Source organism: Phoca vitulina, unplaced genomic scaffold (assembly GCF_004348235.1).
Source record: "Phoca vitulina isolate PV1807 unplaced genomic scaffold, GSC_HSeal_1.0 scaffold11, whole genome shotgun sequence".
NCBI lineage: Eukaryota > Metazoa > Chordata > Mammalia > Carnivora > Phocidae > Phoca > Phoca vitulina.
The window spans coordinates 39,828,956-39,849,491 of NW_022589714.1; the positions used below are offsets into that span (position 1 = coordinate 39,828,956).

The window sequence follows — 20,536 nt, forward strand, 5'->3', positions numbered from 1 at the left end:
GAGAGCACACGCATGTTGGGGGGGTACGAGGGGTAGAGGGAGAGAGAGAGAGTCTTAAGTAGACTCCCCCCTGAGCACAGAGTCGGATTTGGGGCTTGATCTCAAGACCCTGAGATCAGGGCCCTGAGATCACCACCTGCATGGAAACCAAGAGTCAGCCGCTTAATTGACGAAGCCACCCAGGAGCCTCTGCTTTTGACACTTTTTTTTTTTTAAGATTTTATTTATTTATTTGAGAGAGAGCGAAAGTGAGAGAGATCACAGAGGGAGAGGGAGAAGCAGACTCCCCGCCGAGCAGAGAGCCAGTCCCGGGACCTGATCCCAGGATCCCGGGATCACGACTCGAGCCGAAGGCAGACGCCTAACTGACTCAGCCACCCAGGCGCCCCATGCTTTTGACATTTCTAAACAAGAAGGAAGCTGAAAGCATGTGGAAGCCCCACTGATGTCTTGTAAATTAGGACCTAGAGCCCCCTGGCACGCATGTTGGAAGCAAGGGGATCCCAGGAGGCAAGGGCAGGAACAGGAGACGGTTACACAGCTTCTGGAACGTCCGAGCTGCACCTTCGTGGTTTTCTCAGAGGGAAAGCAGAACTTCAGACCTAGGGCCCTTTTACCTCTGATCCCAGGCACAGCCAGGAGCGTGTCCTGGGACAGAAATTGTCTAGGTATTGCCTAGGTGAAAATGTTACACCCGCTGAATGTAGGGTCCAAAAGGCAAAAGGTACAGCAAGTACCCCACAGAAAAGCCTCCCTTCCCCCTCAGCCTTCCTCCCTGAAGCAACCAGACACCTCTCACTCATCTAAATAGCTGCACATTATACACACGGCTCTCTCATGTGTTCTTAGTCTTGGACACCAGTCCTTAAGTGTATACAAAGCGTATACACCTCCTTCACCGTAGAGCCTCACGGGACTCTGTGATGGGGTCCCTGTCGTGCGGGAGGCCATGCTGTACTAATCAGCCCCAATTAGCGGACACTTAGACTGCTTCCGCACTTTTTTAAAAGAAGTCTCCACGCCCAACATGGGGCCAGAACCCGCGACCCCGAGATCAAGATACCAGATGAGTTTGTGCCAGTCTAACAAAAAAGCTCCCATTTCCAGACGTCCTGAGTGTGAGATCGCAGCTGAGGCTCTGAGGCTTTGTGGAGTTCCGTGCAGAGTACTGCAGTGAGTAACTTTGGACACGTGGAGTTTTGCAAGTCTATGCGGCCATGATAGGATACGTTTCTAGAAGTGGAGATGCTAGGTCATAGGCCACATTCATTTATAATTTCCATAGATGTTGCTAGAATAATGACCATTGTTTCTCTTCGCCTGTGAGCTGCTTAGCTTTATGATTTTCCGAACACTCACTTGTGTCTGTTAACTTCAGGGCCATGAAAATTCTTCCTTCCTCCCTCCCTCTCCGCCGGCACCAAGCCAGGGGACTCAGTCTCTGGCCCTTGGAGGGACAGCTGGGGAGCTGAGAGCCTGCAGGCTTTGCAGTCAGAGACAGAGGGCAGCCCTCTTCATCCGGTGTGACCCTGGATCTGTCTTGTCCTCAGCTTCTGTTTCCATCTCTGTAGAGACAACCTGCCTCCATGACAGTCCCTCCCAACTTGCCCACCAACCAGCACTCTTCCCCCCTGCCCACCCCCAGCCCCAGGACCTGGGCTTTGCCCTCTTCCCCAAAGGAAGAAGAGTCCAGGCCAACAGAACGAAAGGTCCACAGGCTTTTTAATGGTGTGATGGCTACTTCCCTTCCAAGACCCGATCTAATCATGACAGCGGCTTCCAGGGTGTCGGGGTGGGGGTGGGCAGGTGCAGGGTATGGTCAGAGGCCATGCAGTGACTGGGAAGAGGTGGGGGAGGGTGTTACATTCTGTTTGGCGTGTAAACATTCTTCAGTGGCTTCCCTGGGGGAGGGGGAGGGCATCTCCCTGCCCCCCACTCCATGCCCGCCAGGGCTGATCCCCGGAGCTGAGAAGACTGAGCCAGGCCCCAGTGAGGGGCTGGGAAAGGGGGAGCCCACGTGCCTGGGGCACGACCCTTCTCCTGCACCCGCTTCGTGCACAGTGTGGCTTGGGAGGGGAGGCATGTTCTGGGGGTGAGCAGACCTGCATCTGAGCCAATGACACAGGTTGTGGCGATGAGGAAGTGCTAGAGGGGTGAGGTGGTGGTGGACGTGGTGGTGTGACACTCTTTTACAGGGAAGGGGTTCAGGACCAGGAGGCCTTGGTGGAAGGGATGGGTGCTCGAGGGGGAAGAGGCTGCAGCTGGGGGTGGGGACACTGGGAGGTGTGGTTTCCTCTGCCCTGGATCCTTCCTGGGGAGAGGAGCAGAGTCAGTCCCCTGGTCCCCTCCCACACTCGTCCCTTCCCTTCCTCCCCCACCTCGGTGACATTCAATGACGCAGAGGCCTGAGGTCAGATGGGAGCCCTAGGGAGGTCTGGAATCCCAAGAGCAGACAGGGTTTTGCGTCTCTGCCCAGCTCCAGTGCTGTATGAAGCTGGGGGTGGGATAGGCCTGGGGCTCTCTCAGGCGGCCCCCTTTTCCTCCCAACACCAAACCAGGGTGTTGTTGGTCCTGGGGCAGGGGTGAAGCTGGGGGCCCTACATTCACGGTTCGGTTGGTGGCAAGGAGCAGGCCCAGGACCTGGGCACCGGGGGTCATGCCCTGGTCCCCACCTGGCAGGAGCTGATTGTCATTCGGAGAAGCTCTAGGTGGGAGGGAGTGGCCCCTCTTCCACCCCCTCTGCTGGACCCAGAGGGCAGTAGAGGCCTTGGGAGGGTCTCGGGTTGACAAAGAGGGCTCTGTCCGGAGAGGTTTCCTGAGTGTTCTGGGAGCTTCTGCGTCAGCATGAGATGGACCTCGAAGGCCGTCCACCCTGGAGTCCTCCCCTGGGCTGGATTGCAGAGGAGCCACCACCTTGGTGTGGAAACAGCTGCCCAAGCCTGCTGACTCTCCAAGAGGGGCTTCAGCTGGCACCACCAGGCTGCTTCCAGAGCCAACTTCCTCACCGGCGTCCTTCTAAGTGATGGTGGCTGGATGCTGCCAGACCACTGGGGCATGTCGGGGCCTTTCCTCCTCTTCCCCTGGTTGCCTTGCCTTGCTCTCTGGGAACCAGAGAACAGAGGGGCCAGGCCAGGGGACAGAGGCTGAGGGTGCTGAGGATGGAGGAGGCCTGCAGGGGACCTGTCCCAGATAGACAGAGTTGGCTGTCCCTTCCGCAGCCAGTGTGCCGCTTGGCCCAGACAGAGGCAGTTCAGGCTCATAATGAGGTGGGATGAGCCATGCAGGAGCCAGACCCAGGAGGAAGCCCCATTTCCATTCATGGAGCAGCACAGCCCTCACCCTCTGCAGGGACAACTCAGCTGCATGGGTTGGGGTTAGTACAAGAGGGGACAGGCTGAAGGCTTAGCTGGGGGAGAAGGGGACTTGGGCCGGACCCATCACACAAGCACACAATCTGGAAGTTAGAAGGGCCTTTCTGCCTTGAGTCCAGGGGCCAGCTCTCTGTCTGCCTGTTTCTGCTCTCTCTGCCCACTGGGGGGGATAACGGTCTGATCCAGCCCCCTCCCCACCCCCAGGAGGACAGAAAGGGTGACCCGGCCTGAACTGAGTCCCTGAATCTCTAAACAGCCAGTGCAGAGAAGATGAAAACCAGCCATTCTCCACCTCCACTGAACTCAGGAGAGAGGGAAGTCGGCTGAAACTGCAGCAGGCAGGATTGAGGTTAGATGGCAAGAAGGAATTCCTGATGGTGAGGGGTCCTGAGCACTAGATCAGGAGGCCAAGGGAGGGGGTGAAACCTTTTTTAAAGCCCCCCTCCAACTTCCCATTGGGAAACACGTGCCCAGGAAGGCAGCCCACACACACTCTATGGTTCCCACTGAGGACCCACCCAAATTTGGGGGGAGGAGGACTTTGCACCCTAGGGGTACAGGAGAGCAGCCCCCCAATCACCTGCCCACTGCTTCCGACAGGGGTGTCCAGGATGGAGCTGACTTTGGGGCTGGTCAGACCTGCCCCCTCACACCTGAGTAGACCAATGGCCCCTAGGTCCCAGCTCCCCAACCCCAGCCTGGCAGCTGAGAAGAGGCCTTTTGGACCACCACAGCTCCCAGGAGATTGTGGGGTTGGCCCCTGGGGGGGGCAGTGGAGAGGGTAGGCTGGAGCTTCCACTTCCGGAATTTGAGGCTGCCTTTCTGAAAACGGGAGTGGGTGGGCTTGGGCTGGGAGAAGGCCAGGAGGAGGGAAAGGCGCCGCAGGAGGTGTAAGCAGAGGTCCCTGGGGGGAGCACGGAGAGCAGCAGCGGCCTGGCGGGTGGGGGCGGGGGGCGTCCCCATGAGTGGAGTCCTCGGTGAAAAAGTGGCTGAGCCTTCCCCGGGGCGGAGGGTGAGCCTGCCCCACCCGAAGGGCGGCAGGGGGAGGGCAGGGGTCACGGAGACGGGGCGGAGGACCGGGAGGCGGGCCCTCCCCCCGCAGCGCGGCGGCCCCCTCCGGCCGGGCCGGCGCGCGTCCTCGCGGGTGCAGGCGGGAAGCTGGGGCCGCGGGTGGCGCGCGTCAGGCGCGTAAGGCTGTGCTGGGAGCTGTTTCAGTGTGGCCGGCTGCGGGTGGGGGGCCGGGGTGAGGGTGGGGGGCCGCGGAGAGCCGCGCGCGTCATTATCTGGCCCCGGCCCGGCCCTCCGCGACCCCCGCCCGGCCTTTGGTTGCTGCGCGCTGAGTCTGGAGTTTCCCTCTGGGTCCTTTCTTGGGGCCCCCCGGGGAGGGGGTGCCATCAGGCTGGGCCCGCGCCTGCGGGGCGCCCCGGGGCGGGGGCCCCGCGGGCCGGGCCTGGTGCGAGGGGGAGGAGCTCTCCTTGCGGGACAGGGACTGGCTCCGGGGGGACGCGTTGGGGTGGCGCGGCGCGGCGGAGGCGGAGGGGCCTGGACTGCGCGGGGCGGGGGGCCTGGCGCCGGCTGGGGCTCTCCCGGGCCCCGGGCCCCGGCCGGGGGGCTGTTTGGGGCGGAGGTCAGCAGCCACGGCCGACCCTGGAGGCTTCTGCAGCTGGAGCCTGCGGGACGGAGGCGGGGGGCGGGCAGAAGGCAAGAGAAAAGAGGAGGGCAAAGAAACAAAAAAGGAGAGACATTTTCAGAATCGCTGAGCACTGAGCCCTGGAGCCCTGCGTCTTCGGAGCTGGGTGAGGCTGTGGAGACCACGGCACAGGTGGATAAACTAGGGCTGGTGCTCCATCCTCCAGGGCAGCACCTCTAGGGGCCACACACTCCCGGGCTGCTACCTGAGAGCCTGCTGCAGTCTTTCTTGGACCTGTTTCATCTTTAAAATTCTCATGGATTTTACATTCTACTCTATCACATACCCGTTTACATATGAATAACGTTTTCTCCCAACGACTCTGGTCTTTATCCTTTGGCTTCAAATGCCTCCCGGCACACCAGAGGCTGTGTGTGAGCCTCACTGGCCCCCATTAACCTTTCCCAAGCTTGGCCTCCCTGGCGACCCCTCTAGACATGTGCACTGTAGCCACTCCCTTGAGCCCAGTGACAGGGCTGGAACCTGAGTCAGAAGAGGCGCTTAGTTGGGGAGGTGGTGAACAGGAGGGGTGGCCGAGGGTCCCTCCTGCATCCTCACTAGGCCCTGACCTTGGCTCCGGGGAAGCTCCTGCCGGGGGAGGCCTTCTGTGGTCACCCTCTGCCCACCCTAGGGCTGGCAGCCGTTTCTCACCTGCTGGTGATGGCTGTGTCGGAGGCAGGGGCAGCGCCATGGGGTCTGCCCGCGGACTGCTGCTGGGCCGCGGCGGGCGTGGGCATGCGGATGCTGATGGGGCGGGGAATCCGGCTCCGGGTGGCGGCGGCCCCCCCGGCCTTCCTGGGGGCAGCGGGCTCCGAGGCAGGCGTGTCCTCCTCGGAGCCCGTGCCCGAGAGCGTCTCTGAGGCCCGGCGCTGCTCCTCACTGGAGGAGGACGAGGCCCCAGAGGCCAGCCGCAACAGCAGGCGGCCCTGCCTCTTCTCCATCACCAGCCTCGCCAGGTCCTGCTGTGGCCGGGCCCTCTTGCCCCACCGCTCTCTGGCGGACAGGGAGCCGGAGGGCTCCGAGCCCGTGTCCTCCTCAGACAGCAGGACAGGGATCCGGCTCCTGGGGCGGGGGCCTGCCATGGCATGGCGGCTGGGGGAGATGGTGGCCAGTTTCTCGGGGCCTGGCTCCAGCGGGGACGCTGGGGCCGGCCCGTTGGCAAGGGCTGGGCCATTGGGCAGTGAGTCTGTGGCCACCTCCAAGGGGGTGTCCCCGGGGGGGCCAGTCAGAGCACAGCTCTCCAGCCCTGCCTGGGCGATGCCGTTCTCCAGGGGCACAGAGACCCCCTCCTCCACAACCCTCCCATCAGAGGGTGCCTCCAGGCCCAGCTCACCCCCAGGGCCCAGCTCCTCAGGCCGGGAGGCTTGTCCACCGGAAGACATGACATTGAGGTGGGTTTTCTCCGCAATGTGCACAAAGGTCCTCTCAACTTTGGTGAAGGGTGAGGAGGTGACTGCCACTCCTCCTGCCCCTGCGGTCACTGCCCCGGCCCCTGGCCCTGTCCCGGGTCCAGGGGGCTTGGGCTCAGACTTGAGGACAGAGGACAGGGTGCCCGGCTCAGACACGTCCAGCTGGCTGCCAGTGGGCTGGGGCCGCTCTTGCTGAGGAGTGAGGGCAGCCAGAGTGCCCAGGTCAGGGTCGGGGGCCAGGTCGGCAGTGACGGGCGACTTCTTCATGTCGCCAGGGGAGACGAGCACCAGCGTTTTGGAGCCCTCCTCAGGCTCCAGGTCCCCGTCAGCCATGGAGGCCCGGCCCCTGGACTCCTTCTGGTCGTCAGCCAGCAGCGTGGATGGGGCACCCTCCTGACTCCGGTCCGTGCTCCTCTCACTCCCATCACTGCTGCAGCCACTGCGAGGTCCCAGCACCTCCCCTAGAGCCACTGCCTCCTCCCCCTCCTCCCCTTCCTCCTCCTCCTCCCCCTCCTCCTCCTCCTCCTCTTCCTCCTCCTCCTCGTCTTCCTCTTCCTCCTCCTCCTCCTCCTCGTCTTCCTCCTCCTCCTCTTCCTCCTCTTCCTCCTCTTCTTCCTCCTCTTCCTCTTCCTCCTTCCCATTAGCTTGAGGCTGAACCGTTGCCAGTGGGACCTGGGGGGTGGTGAGCAGCATGTGGGAGAAGCCCACCCTCCGGACCCTGTTGAGCAACCGAGCCCGTTCTCGGTAATCAGAGAGATCTTTCTTGAAGTCCTGGTAGGGCAGGCTCAGAGGCACAGCTCGCGGGAGACCATTGACCTCAAACGGGGGCGCCATGGAGAACACCTGCAAGGGGCACACACAGGGACTCGCTGATGTCACCCGCCCTGCAGGGCCCAACGGCACGGGGACTGCACCCACAAGCCGGGAGGCCCACGTGCCTAGGCGCATGCACCAGAGTGTGTGTTCCGTGAGGATGGGCACTGGGTCTGTTTTGTCTATTGCTCTATCCCCCAAGGCCTAGAAGGGTCCCTGGCACGTAGTGAGTGCTCAGGAAGTCTCTGAGGAAGGAGTGTGTGCACGCTCCAGTTCCCCTGAGGTTTCTCTGCCTCCCGTCCCCCATCTCCCTCCCATCTCCCTCCCTCTCCTCCCCAGAGCCAGCTCTAGTGCAGTCAATAGAAGACATGACAGGTGCAAGGCGTCAGAGCCACCATGTAGATCAACTGTCCCTTTGACAGAGGAGGAAACCAGGTCCAAAGAGGAGCGGCAAGCGTCCGGGTCAGGACACGGTTTCTCTGCAGCCAGGGAGCTGGCCGCCAGGGCCATCAGAGCCTATGCAGGACCAGGTCCAAGTTCGGCTGTTCTCCACACCCCCAAATGCAGGCTGGGCGCCCCTGGAGCTCCAGCCCCCCCTTCCCTCCTGCCCCTTCCCGGCCTGTCGGTCAGGAATTGTCCAGCCCTCTCTGGGTGTGTGTTGAGTGCACACCTCATCCGGGAATCTGCAGCCAGCTTATGAAGGGCAGTTTCTGTCCACTTGATTAAGTTTTCCCCTTTTGAAGCTTTGGGCTGAGCCCTTGGCAATGTGATGGCCTGTTCTCGGCTTTCTGGACTCCTGCCACGTCTCCCCTTAGCCTCCTTCCTTCCAGACTAGAAAGGCCTGCTCACCCTGTCAGGACCTCAGCGCTTGCATCTTCTCCAGCTCTGCCCTAGTCAGCACACACACGCACACGCACAACTCCCAGCACCCCCAGGGCACCAGGCCTCATCGGGGCTGACACCGCTTTGTTTCAGGTGGGGATGGTGCTGACGGCGTCCAGTGCTTTGTCGGGCTTTCTGACCATGCTGGACCTTGTCTTCCTAAACACAGCCCATCCAGATCGGAAGCCCCAGAGATCTGACACCTCCAACACCTGCAGGTGCCATCCAGACTTGCAGGGAGTCCTGCTGAGTATTCTTCAACATCTGAGTCTGCTGCCTCAGCTCCAGGGGCACAGCCCCATCCTGCCTGGGGCTCCCCAGCCACTGGCCTGTTTTCTCCTGCCCGCATTGCCCATCTATCCTTCCTACAGCTGCTAGAGTGATCTTCCCGAAACTTAAAGCTGATCCTATCTCTCTGCTTCAAACATGCAGCAGCCTACAGTAGCCCCCACAGTCCTCAGAGGACAGTTCCAATTCTTGGTTTGGCACGTGGCAATGCTGCCCCGCCCCTGTGGTCTGGCTCCTCCCTTCTTCTCTGACCTCACTTCTAGCAGCGCCCTGGGATCCCTGCCCTGGGCGCTTGCCATGCTGATGCCCCCAGCAGTTCCCTAAGTGCTCGACACTTCTCACACCGCTGTCTATCCCTCTGACTGGGGTCCCTGTCACTCCCTCTATTCACATGACAAATACCTGTCCTTCCTCCAGGACTGAGCTCAACCAGCCTTCCAGAAAACCTTCCTGTCCACCTGCCGAGCAGGCATCATCACCCTCCTTTCTACTTGTTTTCCCACATCCTTCCACTAGAGACACTTCACTGAACGCCTTGAGGGCCTGGCCTTGCCTTTTCTATCTATCTATCTTTCTTTCTTTCTAGAAGAAGTCCTGGAATGTCTACTGTCCTGGCCACCGTGGTAGAGGCTGTGAATCTGTGGATCACGTATCGAACAAGACAGATGTGGTCCTTGTTTTCACAGAGTGTAGCAGTCTCTCTATTAGGAAATGAAATGGGTTTGCAACGACGTGGATGGAACTAGAGAGTATTACGCTAAGCGGAATAAGTCAATCAGAGAAAGACAATTATCATATGATCTCACTCATATGTGGAATTTAAGAAACAAAACAGAGGATCATAGGGGAAAGGAGGGGAACATAAAATAAGACGAAACCAGAGAGGGAGACAAACCAACCATAAGAGACTCAGTCATAGGAAACAAACTGAGGGTTGCGGGGGGGAGGGGGGGGGTGGGGCAATGGAGTGATGGGCATTAAGGAGGGCACGTGATGTAATGAGCACTGGGCGTTATGTGAGACTGATGAATCACTGACCTCTACCTCTGACACCGATCATACACTGTATGTTAATTAATTGAATTTAAATGAAAAAAAACCCCACTACATTTGACCAAAAAAAGGGGGGGGGAATGAAATTGGGATAATGCACACTCCACAAAGGTTGTGATCATACATGAGGTCAGATAAGCAATGGGTCTGGCATATAGCAGTTGTTCAATAAATGTCAGCTCCCTCCCACCCTGCCTCCTGCCCCTTTGCCCCTGCTCCTCTGCTTTGGAGATCACTGCTTCCCCCTCCAGCCCCAGCAATGCCTGGATGCCACACCCATGGCAGAGAGGGTGGTGAGAAAAGGAGGGGCTCTCTCAGCTGAGGTCTCTGTGCAAACAGCCCAAAGGCGGGTGGAGGGGAAGGCAGGAGTCCCCAAAGCTGAGGATCTGCCCAAGGCTGTGACTTCTCCCTTCCTCAACTGCCATGATCTTTCTCATGATCAGACCATCCAGGAGGACGTGATAAGGGTGGGGGGGGGTGCAAGATGGGGTAGCATCAGACCCCAGACAGGACCCTTGCCCACCCTGTCTGAGCCAAGCAGGGGACTTCCTTAGAGCTTTGTCTTCTTCACATCCAGGCCGGAATTCCCCAGTAATTGTTCTCTCTTTCTACACCCTTCATTCTTCATTCATTCATTCATTCAGCAAACATTAAGCCCTGGTTCTGTGCCAGGCTGTGTGCTGGGGCGCTCTGCCATGTTTAGTTACCAACAGTAAGGCTAAAGATGACTAGCAGAGGTGGAGGGGGTGCTGTGAGATCCTGGGTGAGTCGTGACCGTGGCGTATGTGCTATGGACAGACGCGGAGCTCTGATCATGTCTCCCTCCCTGTCCAGCTCAGAAATCACCCACCCAACACCAGATGCATCCCACCCAGCACCTCTGCCTATTTTCCCTGTCCCATCTCTGACACTTTGAGCATCCCTGGCAGAACTACCTTTTTCTCTGGCCAGGCCCCGGATCTCTTTAGAAAAGTCCCATCCATAGGACGGACCCTCCGCTCACAGTGTCCTTGTTACATGATCATAGCTGGAACCCTCTCAAAGCCCTCCCCTTCTGTTACACGGGAGGGGGAATGAGAACTGAAATCAGGCACCAGTGACAAGGTTAGATTAGGACACAGCCTGGAGAGAGGCACACCCTCTCTCTCTGGCACGCCCACTTCACAAAGCACATCAACCAAGGTGGCTCGGAACCCCAAACTCTTTCCATCGACTCATTGGCCTCCCACCTTCCCATGCAGGGAACCTGGGACCCTGTGCCCTTTAGCAGGAAGAGCCATGAACCTCAGAGTGGGGACAGCTTTGCCCTAAGTATCACTGACAAGCCCATGGGCATCTGGACCTGCTGGGTTTTCCATTTCAGAATCCCTCCACCCCTCCGCATGTGGCTCCTTGTTGGGGAGGGCAGGCCTGGGCTCAAGGTCCTCCCTCCTCAGAGAGTGGGAAGTCCTCCTTCACCCTCTCCCAGCCTCTCCTGAATGCCTGTGTCCAGCAAATATTCAATCATTCACCCAGGCCATCCTGTGCTCATTCATTCAGCCAGTGATCCTTAGATGGCCTCTGTGTGCTTGGTCCAGTAGGCTTGCAAACACCACGGGAGGGGGACACCAGTGACCCCCTCCCATTCCAGCTCAGAGGGCAGCAAGTGTACTGGGTGTCAGCAAGGGGAAATCAGGGCCTGGGGGAACTCACACCTTCCTACTCCCTTCCCAGAGCAGCGACCCTTTATGATTCCAATTTGCTTATTGTGGTTCTCCAGCTTGGCTTGGCACAGCATTATCTGGGGGTGCTTCTTAAACCTACAGAGCCCTGAGTCCTACTCCCCCTGCCCCCAGATTCTGTAGGTCCAAGATGAGGCGCAGAAATCTCTCTGTTTTACAGCTCCCTGGTGATTCTGATGGGGTTTGGCCAAAGGCGGATGCGGTAGGGGTGAATCATAGAGGAGGGGAGGCAGGCCACTGGAGCTGAGACCCTCAGAGAGAAGGAAAGCCCTAGCCCTCCCCTTGCCTCTGCTGAGCCCAGACCCAAAGGCTGTGGCCTCACCAACTTCAGAGCCCAGCCAAGTCCATGTTTACTCCAGTCAGCAGGGAAAGCGGAGGGAGGTGGATGGACCAGCCTCTGATCTTTCGATGCCACCACAACCCGGCTCTCCTCAGCCTTGACTTGTCTGACGCCAGCGACACGGGACACCAGGGGCGGGTTAGTCTGCACACCCCCGTTCCCCAGACAGAGTACAGAGAGCGGCTCTCCTGCTTGGACCCTGGCCAAGCCCAGACACTGCACACTGCACTTAGGCCCACAGACCCAAGGTCAAAGAAGGGAGGCTGCTGAGTGACCAAAGCCGGAGGATGGGCCCTGACCCCTTCCCCCTCCCCAGCAAGCCTCTCACAGCAGTGCGCCCCTTCCTCCTCCCTCAGCAGCCACCCCGGGCACCCTTCCCATCTCTCCTCCTCCCCAGGGGAGCCCTCGATTGCCATCATTGCCCCAAAGGAAAACAGGAGAAGTCGGCAGCGCAGCCCCCTCTGCCCACCACCACCTTTCCCAGATTTCTCACCTGTCTGTCTGTCTGGGTCTGCACTCTCAAACCACATCTGCCAAGCCAGGAGCCCTCCCTCTGCTCCTCCACCCCACACCTAGGAGTGCCACCCACCCTGGCGCACTGGCCATTGACAGTCATCTGGGTGGAAAGACTAAGATGACCAGAGAAGGCGGCCGTCGCGGCCCTAGGTCTTTACAGATCTTCGGACACCTGACACCCAGATCTCAGTGTCCCCAACCCATCCTCACCTGTCCTGGGCAAGGAGCTGACAGCATGGGAACATTCTAAATGCTCCAGGGGTCAAGAAATGCAGCTGTAGCTTGCCCTTCTTCTGCCCCCACACTTGCTTTAGGCCCCAAGGAGTAAAGTGTGGCCTGGTGACAGCACCCCACCCCCACCCCCAGGCTCTGCACAATCCGCTCTCTCGCTGATCCCCCTGGACAGACCATTCTCCCCCAGGCGAGAGCTATCTCAGATCCCCCATCAGAGCAGAGGGGCAGGGAAAGGCTTGCAGGGTCCCTTCACAGGGCTCTCTGGCTTCCTGGCCTCCTTCCCACCACACACACACACACACACACACACACACACACACACACACACACGGCTTCAATAGACTGATCCACAGAGAACAGATCTAGGTGCCCACCCCCCTACTTCCCATCCCTCCTCCAGCAAGTTGGCAATTTGGAGTCGGGGCCCCAGAGACCAGGGTCCCTGCCCTCCGCCCATCCAGTGGTGGGTTAGGAAGAAGGATGAAAAGAAAGCAGGCGAGGCGCAGGTTCCTGGAAGGCGTCTTTAATCAGGATTTGGTAGTACACAAGCTCTCCGGATTGTCTGCATTAACATACAGGGACTTAAAAAGGCACAAGATCCCTCGCACAGCGACGCCTGACGGCGGGGCGCCCCCACCCCCGCCCGTGCGCGGCCGTGTGCGTGTGGGTGCGTGTCCGTGTCCCACCCCCGTGGCGGCGCCGCGCGTGTGCGTGTCAGTTTCAAGTGTTGGATTTGTACAGTACTCGCAGTCTAGGGGCGGGGGCTCAGTGCATGCTTCTCCACCCGGGCCCAGGGCCCCCCGACGCCGCTATGTACACTGAGGACGCACCCCGGAGAGAGAGAGGAAGAAAAAAAAAGCGTCCCATCTTTGTGTGTGTGTGTGTGTGTGTGTGTGTGTAGTTTTGAGTTTTTCGTGCATGCTTACGCTGGCCGGGGTCGGGGAATAGTGCAAGCTTATAATACAGTATTATTGCAGTACAAAAAGGGGAGGGGTATGATGGGATGTTTAGGAATAAACTGGCTGGAATTCGGGACTTCCGGAAGGGTCCTCTCCCCAACCCCCTTCCCATCCCTCTCTCCCCTCCCCACCACGATTAGGAAGCGTCTCCCCACGCTGGGAGGGGATCCTCGGGTCCCTGGAAGGAAGGAGCTCAGCTGGGCCTCGGCTGAGCTTCCCCCCTCCCACCAGTCCCACCTCTCACGGGGCAGGGGCCAGCCCTCTCCTTGCTAAATACTGTCAAACATTAGGGCCCCCAACCCCGCCTGCTCCCCCACGGAAGCCCCTCCAATGAGGGGGGAGGGGTCGACGGAGCAAGTGCAAAGGAAGCAGATGTTGGTCCCTGAGTTTTATTTTCGGGGGTGGGGAGGGAGAAGAGCTGGAAGTGGGGGCGTGTTTGGGGACCCCCAGGGCCCTCAGTCGTGGAGTGGGGTGGGGCAGGAGACACGGACGTAGAGGAGAGGGCAAAAAGGGGGTGTTGGGTCGCTCTGAGAGACCTAGCTAGGCTCAAAGCTTTGCTCCCCCTCAACTCTGGGCTCTTTGGCATCCAACTGCAAGGCCAATTATGGGGGCGGGGGGAGGCTGTGGGCGGTGAGGTAACAGGGATCGGGGGTGGGGCGACGGGGGCCCTTCGAGCCGGGAGAACCGGCCAGCTTCCCTCCCAGCCCCTCGTCTGCACCCCGGCCCTGGAAGCACTGAGGGGCGAGCCCCAGGCCGCGAGGCCGAGGAGGGGAAAGCAAACACAAAGTTGGCGCGAGGGCGGGGCGGCAGGGGGGCTAACCCGGGAGCGGGGGGTGGGGGGCGGGGAGGGACACTTTAGCAGCAGGCAGCTCGGCGGGGGCGCGCGCGGAGGCGGGGCTGGGGGCGGGGGGCGGGGCTCGGAGGCCGGCCCGTACCCTGGTCGCGCGCGTAGCAGCGAGTTAAAAGGACGGACCGTACATTCGTGGCGCGCGGGCCGCGGGGGCAGGCGTGTGCGGGCGGGTCCCGAGGGCGGGAACGGAGTGGAAGTGGTGGTTGGGGTCCTGTTACAGTAGAGTTAGAAACCTGCGAGAGGTGCCCGGAAACGCGATCTTTGTGCTCTCCCAGCCGGGGGGCTGCTAGTTTGTTGTCCGGAGAGTGGATGAAATGTGCGCGCAGCTATGGAGTGTGCGTGTGCGTGTGTGCGTGTGTATGAGGGCCAGTTAGTCGTGGCAAGGTGAACCCCACCCCCCGCACCCGCAAAGCCTGTGCAGGTAGAAGGGAGGGTAAGTGGTGGGACTGACGGCGGAGCCAAGTGCTAGGAGAGGTCCAGGAAGGTTCCCATAGTCCTTTAGGCTTCTTTGCCCCTCCTCCCCCACTGCTTCTCAACTCTTTACTTGGGGGAAGGGGCCCACTTCGGCTCCGGGGCGCCCTGAGCTGGGAAGCCGACTGGGTGGTATGGAGAACCGCTGGGGATATTTGAGGAATGTGGTCCTCAGGCTGGGGGCCTCTCCCTTAGGGAGAAGGATACTTTAAAAATTTCAGAGGCTGACCCGCTAGTCCCAGGGGACACTTCTGTCCCTAATGGGAATAACGCAAACTTTGGGGACATGCCCCCCAACTTAAGGAGAGTGATTTGCCACACTCCTTGTTACCAAGGACTGCCTATGGGGTGGGCTGATTCCTGCCCTTTGGGTTGGAATCTCAGTGGAGTTTGGGGTAGGGTCGGGTGATGTTCAGGCCCTCCTTAGGGGTCTGTGCTTCCATCCTCAGGTACCAAAGCAACCCAAAGACAGCAGAGGATATTCCATCCTCACACAGCCAGGGGTCCCTACACACTCTTAAGCATGGTGTCCCCTGGCCATTCAATATAGACACATTTGCCACAGCTCCTCTGCCATCCAGTGGCCCAAGCTCCCCCCACCACTGCCTAGACACACAGCACCACCCCTCCCCAGAAAAAAGGGACCTAGGCAGGGCAGAGGAGAGAAAAGGAGGGTCCTGGGACCCTCTACAGAGAGGAGGACCCCTACCTTTTCCTGGGATTGAAGGGGTCTGGCCCACCCCTCTTAGCTGGGGAAGCAAGGGTTAATGTACCAGCATGGCTCAAAGGTGCCATCATTCCCCCACGTGCTGGGCAAGGCTGTGCCCATTTTCCCCAAAACTGGAAATGCAGAGGGAGATTGATGGGTTCAGGATGCTAGTGGTTGGGATGAGTGTTGAGTGGTTATTGCTGTGACCCAAGCTGCCTTGAGTGCGTGGGGGTGTCTACTGATTACTGAGAATTCACTAGAGCATTTTTCACTCACCCAGGGTCCTATGCCATCAGAGAAAATACTGGTCCTGCCAGGAGGACCCCACTTACCACAAACAAGTCCACTGGCCCACACACACATTCAGGCACACAAACCATGAGGTCACCGACACGTACACAAAGCACACACCACACATCCCCACTGGCTGTGAGCTGCCGCCTCTAAGAAGCCCACTGATTTGAGTTCCCAGGAAGAACACCATCCCCCTTGAAGTGCTGCAGCCTTGGACAGGAGAAGGGGGTGGGGAGTCCTCAGGCTCACAGAGGTTGCAAACTGAGTTCAGGGTCTCTGCCCTTAAGCCAGTTTTGTTTGGCTCAGAGTGATATTTCTTTAAAAAGTTGTTTTTTAAAATTTCATGCCAATAATTAAAAATTGCGAGATTTCACATAAAAATTGGAAGATAGTGGCAACAGTTGGCTGAGCTGAGGATGGGGGGAGTGCGTCTCCCACTGACCACAGTCCCCAAACCTGGCCACTCGTTGACATGGCTTGGCCCCTGCTGTGGTGTGAGTTGGTGACACTGGGCTCAAGTCCCCATGGCCAGTGCTCACCAATGCCAGTACCTGCCCTATCTGTGAGCCCGAAGCCCAGGAACCCCCCCCCGCCCACCACCACCAATACCTTGAGTTCATGGTTCTGAGCGCCTGCCTTCTCACTGTAGCTCTTCCTCCACCTACTGAATCTCCAGAGCTGTTCTGGGATGCTTGGGATGGAGAGGTGGGGTTTCTGGAGAGATAGGGTGGGCCACTTCAACCAACCCTGGTACTCTGGAGTGACTTCCCCCCACCCCACACCATCCCACACCGAGGTGGAAATGGAGAAGGAAGGAGAGTCTGGCTCCGAGACAACTCCTTCCTTTCAGTTAGAGTGAGGAGGGGCCAAGCAGAAAGGACAGGAAATAGATCACTACACAGACTAAAAGGTTCTAAAACTCCTATCAAACAAGACTTCAGTTATTCGGCATTGGCACGTGTTTTTATATTTTTGTAAATGAAATATTCTGATTAATCCATTAAATGCAGATAATACTGGAATCGACCTCATAGGCTATTATGAGGGTTAAATGAGTTAATTTTGTAAAGTGCTTAGATCACTGCCTGGTACATAATAAGCACTGTGTGCCAGTGACCGTTTAATAAAATAATAAATTAATAATTGGAAGCCACCACTATATGCAGGGTGTGACTATAAAGTACAAAAACACCATTTTCAAAGTACAGCAAAGAGTGCTGCCTCTTTTCAAAGCTGACCCTGGGGAGGCTGTGCGCTTTCCCCCAGCAGGGAATCATTTCTTGAAACATTCTGACCTCCTCTCTGGGAAACCCTTCGGAGAAAGAGCCTGACAACACTGCAGACTCACAACTTCCTTACCCAACCTGGGACCTAGAGACAAGGAACTTACTCCAAACCATTCACGGCTCTGCCGAGCTGCACGTGAACTTGACCCAACACACGTGGCTTCAAATGGCCTTCGCTATTTCCAGAACTCGGAGCCACCCTCAAAAGATAATCATGTTACCAAGATCCCCTCCTGTTGGCTCAGAGCTTTATGGCTTACAAGATGCTCTCCCCGCCACCACAGAGGGTACACAAAAGGATGTCCCTCAAAGGACAAAATATCTGAATCATGATCTTAATTTAAAGGACACACCCTCTCCCACAGGTATCAGTTTTGGGGTGTGTGTGTTTGTGTCTGTATCTGTGTGAAAATTCAGCCAGTTTTGGCATGCTTAACAGGATTCCCCACCTCCAAAGGCTTTGGAAATAGAAATATGTATTTAATGCTAAAACAAGGCTGAAGCTAGTGCCGTCATCTTTGATAAGTCACAAGGCACTTTGGGATCTTAGAGTACCTCAGGGCTCTGGTCATTGAGTGGGAGCCGTGCTCAGGTAGGAACCCTCTGGAAGGGAATGCCGGATAACCGAGTGCTTGGTTTCATCTAACCCCAGATAGCATGGGCCCTGCCCCCACCCCACGGCTGCTGACTTTTGGAGCTGCTGGTGGACAGACTCCCCTTCACTTCATCCCCTGCCACTCGCTGGGGAGGATGGGAAGAGGGCCAGAGGGGAGGGGGGAAGACAAGGGGGCCGTGCCGGAATGCAGTAGGCGGGAGTGGGGCTACTGTTCTTCCCACCCCCTAACCTTTGTGCTTTGTGTTTTCTGTCCTTTCTTTTCAAAGTGTCTACCCTGACCCCTCCTCTACCCTCTGCCAGGGCAGGATGCAGAGCCACCCAGAACAGACTGGAGGCGACAGAGGCTTGACCTTGGGGATGCTCAAAAGTGAGCAGCTAGGATGAGGTGGGAGTGGGGCACAAGTATTAGGGTACGCATCTGGCTTTCATTCCTAGATAAGGAAGGTGCTCTTGGCCCAGACATTCTCCAAAAAGAACAGATTTTGAAGAAAAGAATGTAGTGAGTGTAGGCATAGCTCATGTGAGTGAGCTATACACAGTGCCAGCCATCCATGAGGACATTTCAGCCGAATAGCACTGCCCACCCACTTATGACCTCCCCAAGCTGGGGCAAGGACCCTGAGGCCTCTACTCCAACCAGAGATAGCTGGGGAGTTGAAGGGAGTTGAGTTGGGAAGGAAGAAGGGTCAAAGGGAAAAGGCAGTAGAGAGAGGAGCCAAGATGAGAGTAGGTACATAGGAAACTACCAAGGACTGCACAAATATTTTTCTGACTCCCTGACACACACAAGTACGCCCTCACATACACCCACACACATAGGACTGCAACACTGCAAATTCAGTGGTGTCATTCACACTGGGGTCAATGTAAATTGTCCTCCCCGGAATTGTGCAGTGCACAGCCTGAGCATCTATCCATGGCAGCCCTGCCACATGCACAAATGTTCATATATAAGCATACTCATACTCACAAGCGTACATGCATGCACACAAGCATATACACAGATACAGTCTCACTGCAATAAATATTTTGCAAGCCTTCAGGTCTCATCCCTTCTTTCCCTTTCTGTATAGGCACTACCCTTCCTGGCACCCTCTTCACCACTACTCCACTGCCCAGGGAAACAGAGGTGCTGGCTGACAGGGGCAGGAATGAGGAGAGGGAACCTTGGAGGTCCCTGCAGTGACAGGTTGGGGGCTGAGAAATAAGCAGAAAGGACATTGCGATCTGGCATCCTGACCCCTCACCCATCTCCATATCCCCAGCCGATCTGCCTACCCTGTTCTCTGTCTTCACCATGGCCCCTGGGGGCCAACTGGCTTGGCTGAGCACCTACAGGAAGGAGTCACCCTCCAAGAGGGGCCCTGGTGGGGCTGCTGCTGTCTGGGATTTGTCCTGAGCTCACAGGTGCTACCTCATCCTTAATAACCTACCCTCTCTGCTACAGCTTCTAGACTGGGTCCCCTCACCCTTAGGCTCCAGCTTCCTCTGAGGGGCAAATGCCAGGCCCCGTTCATCCATCCTCAGTTCCTAAGGAGCTGGCCAGGCCACCAGACCCAGCAGGGGGTGATGGCATATATGCCTTGGGTGAAGGGCAGCCTAGTAGACTGAGCTCCAGGCCTCCTGGGTCAGATGTGGGAGGCGGGAGCTCTGTCCTCTGTGACAGTGGCCTGCGGTAGGCTCACCGGGTCACAGGACTGCTCCCGCCCCTCCCCCCACATCACTGAATATGGAGGCACTCCCTACCAAACCCCAAACCTGGCTGACCAGGCCCACATCTCGGACACAGGGGCACATGCGTCGCCCCATGCAGATAGACAGACACACCCCAGGAGGGTCTCCATCTTCTGCCACCCATCCTCAGGGGTGAACCAGGCCCCGCCATGCCAAGAAATCACAGATTAAACAGAATCAACTCCATGCCAGACCGACTCTGACCCAGCATGCCTTGTCTCCCTGACACCTTGCTTTCCACTGGACTCTGGACCCACGGTGGCTCCAGCCGGGAGTCTCTGTCCTGTCCCTGAAGCGGCACCGACAGCCCCACCCATCCCCCTGCACCATTTGGCTGGCACCAAGCAAAGGGAGACGTGGGGGGTGGGGGTGGGCATTACAGTACCTTGGGCCAACGTTATAGGGGGCTGTATTGCATGATGGGGTGGGATGGGGTGTGTGAGTGTGTGATTATTGCGTCCTGGGAAGGAACCATGGTCCCTGCCTGCTCCCCACCCCCCCCACCTGCCCCCTCCAGGAGGGGGGGGAGCCCAGCCTAGGTCTTGTGGGTGAAGCGGGCCCACACCTGCTGCAGCTGGGACCGCGAGATGCGGAGCACCGAGGGCACGAGTCTGTGGTTGCCGGCGGCGAGGGGCGCGTGGCGCCGGTGGGGCGCCCGCACGGGGCTGCTCTCCGCCGAGCGGCTGCGCTGAATGAGGGAACCGGAGGAGCCGCCGCCGCCAGGGTGAGGGTAATGCTCGGTCTCCAGCGTGGAGGAGGAGAACACGGAGGACGCCAGTCGTCGCAGAGGGCTGTACCGCGGGAGGGAGTGCCCCGAGAGTCTGTCCTCCTCCAACTGAAAGAGACCAAGAGAGTGGAGGGAAAAGAGGCGTCAGGCACAGACTCGACAGCTCCGTCTCGGGGGCCACCCACCGCTCACAGCCCCTGCGGCGCTGGCGTCCCGGGCAGGGGGGCAGGGTCCGGCAGGTGGAGGGGGTGAGCGCCGCCCCGTCCTGCCTCAGAACCCAGGCTCCGGCCGCCAGCTCCCTTCCCAGTCCTCCTCCTGTCTGGCACTCCTCACACCATGGTCTCCTTGCGGAGACCTTGGTCGCTCACTTCCCCGGGCAGCCTTCCTGCCTGAGCCCTTCCCAGCTCAGAGTTCCCTCTGGGCTGAGGAATCCTCCCCCGCGGGAAGGCCCTTCTGCAACTGCTACCTGCCATCTGCCTCCCCAGCTGTTCTCCCGACTCCTCGGGGGGGGGGGGGGGGGGCGGGAGTACATTCCCTGCACACCCTCTGCCCCCATCACAGCCGGGTGGCAAG

The 20,536-nt window shown here is 58.6% G+C and overlaps 1 protein-coding gene across 3 annotated transcripts in view; it reads right to left on the reverse strand.

The window, feature by feature from the left end:
• Positions 1–1,705: 1,705 nt before the first annotated feature.
• Positions 1,706–20,536, reverse strand: part of TTBK1 (tau tubulin kinase 1) — a 40,974-nt gene continuing 22,143 nt past the window's right edge. For all 3 annotated transcript variants that reach the window (XM_032409779.1, XM_032409782.1, XM_032409780.1), the window contains exons 14-15: positions 5,713–7,313; positions 1,706–5,041 (exon numbers count right to left, since the gene is read on the reverse strand). In XM_032409779.1, the coding sequence (XP_032265670.1) occupies positions 4,651–5,041; positions 5,713–7,313 (1,992 nt within the window). In that variant the 3' untranslated portion in view covers positions 1,706–4,650. The remainder of the gene's footprint in view (positions 5,042–5,712; positions 7,314–20,536) is intronic.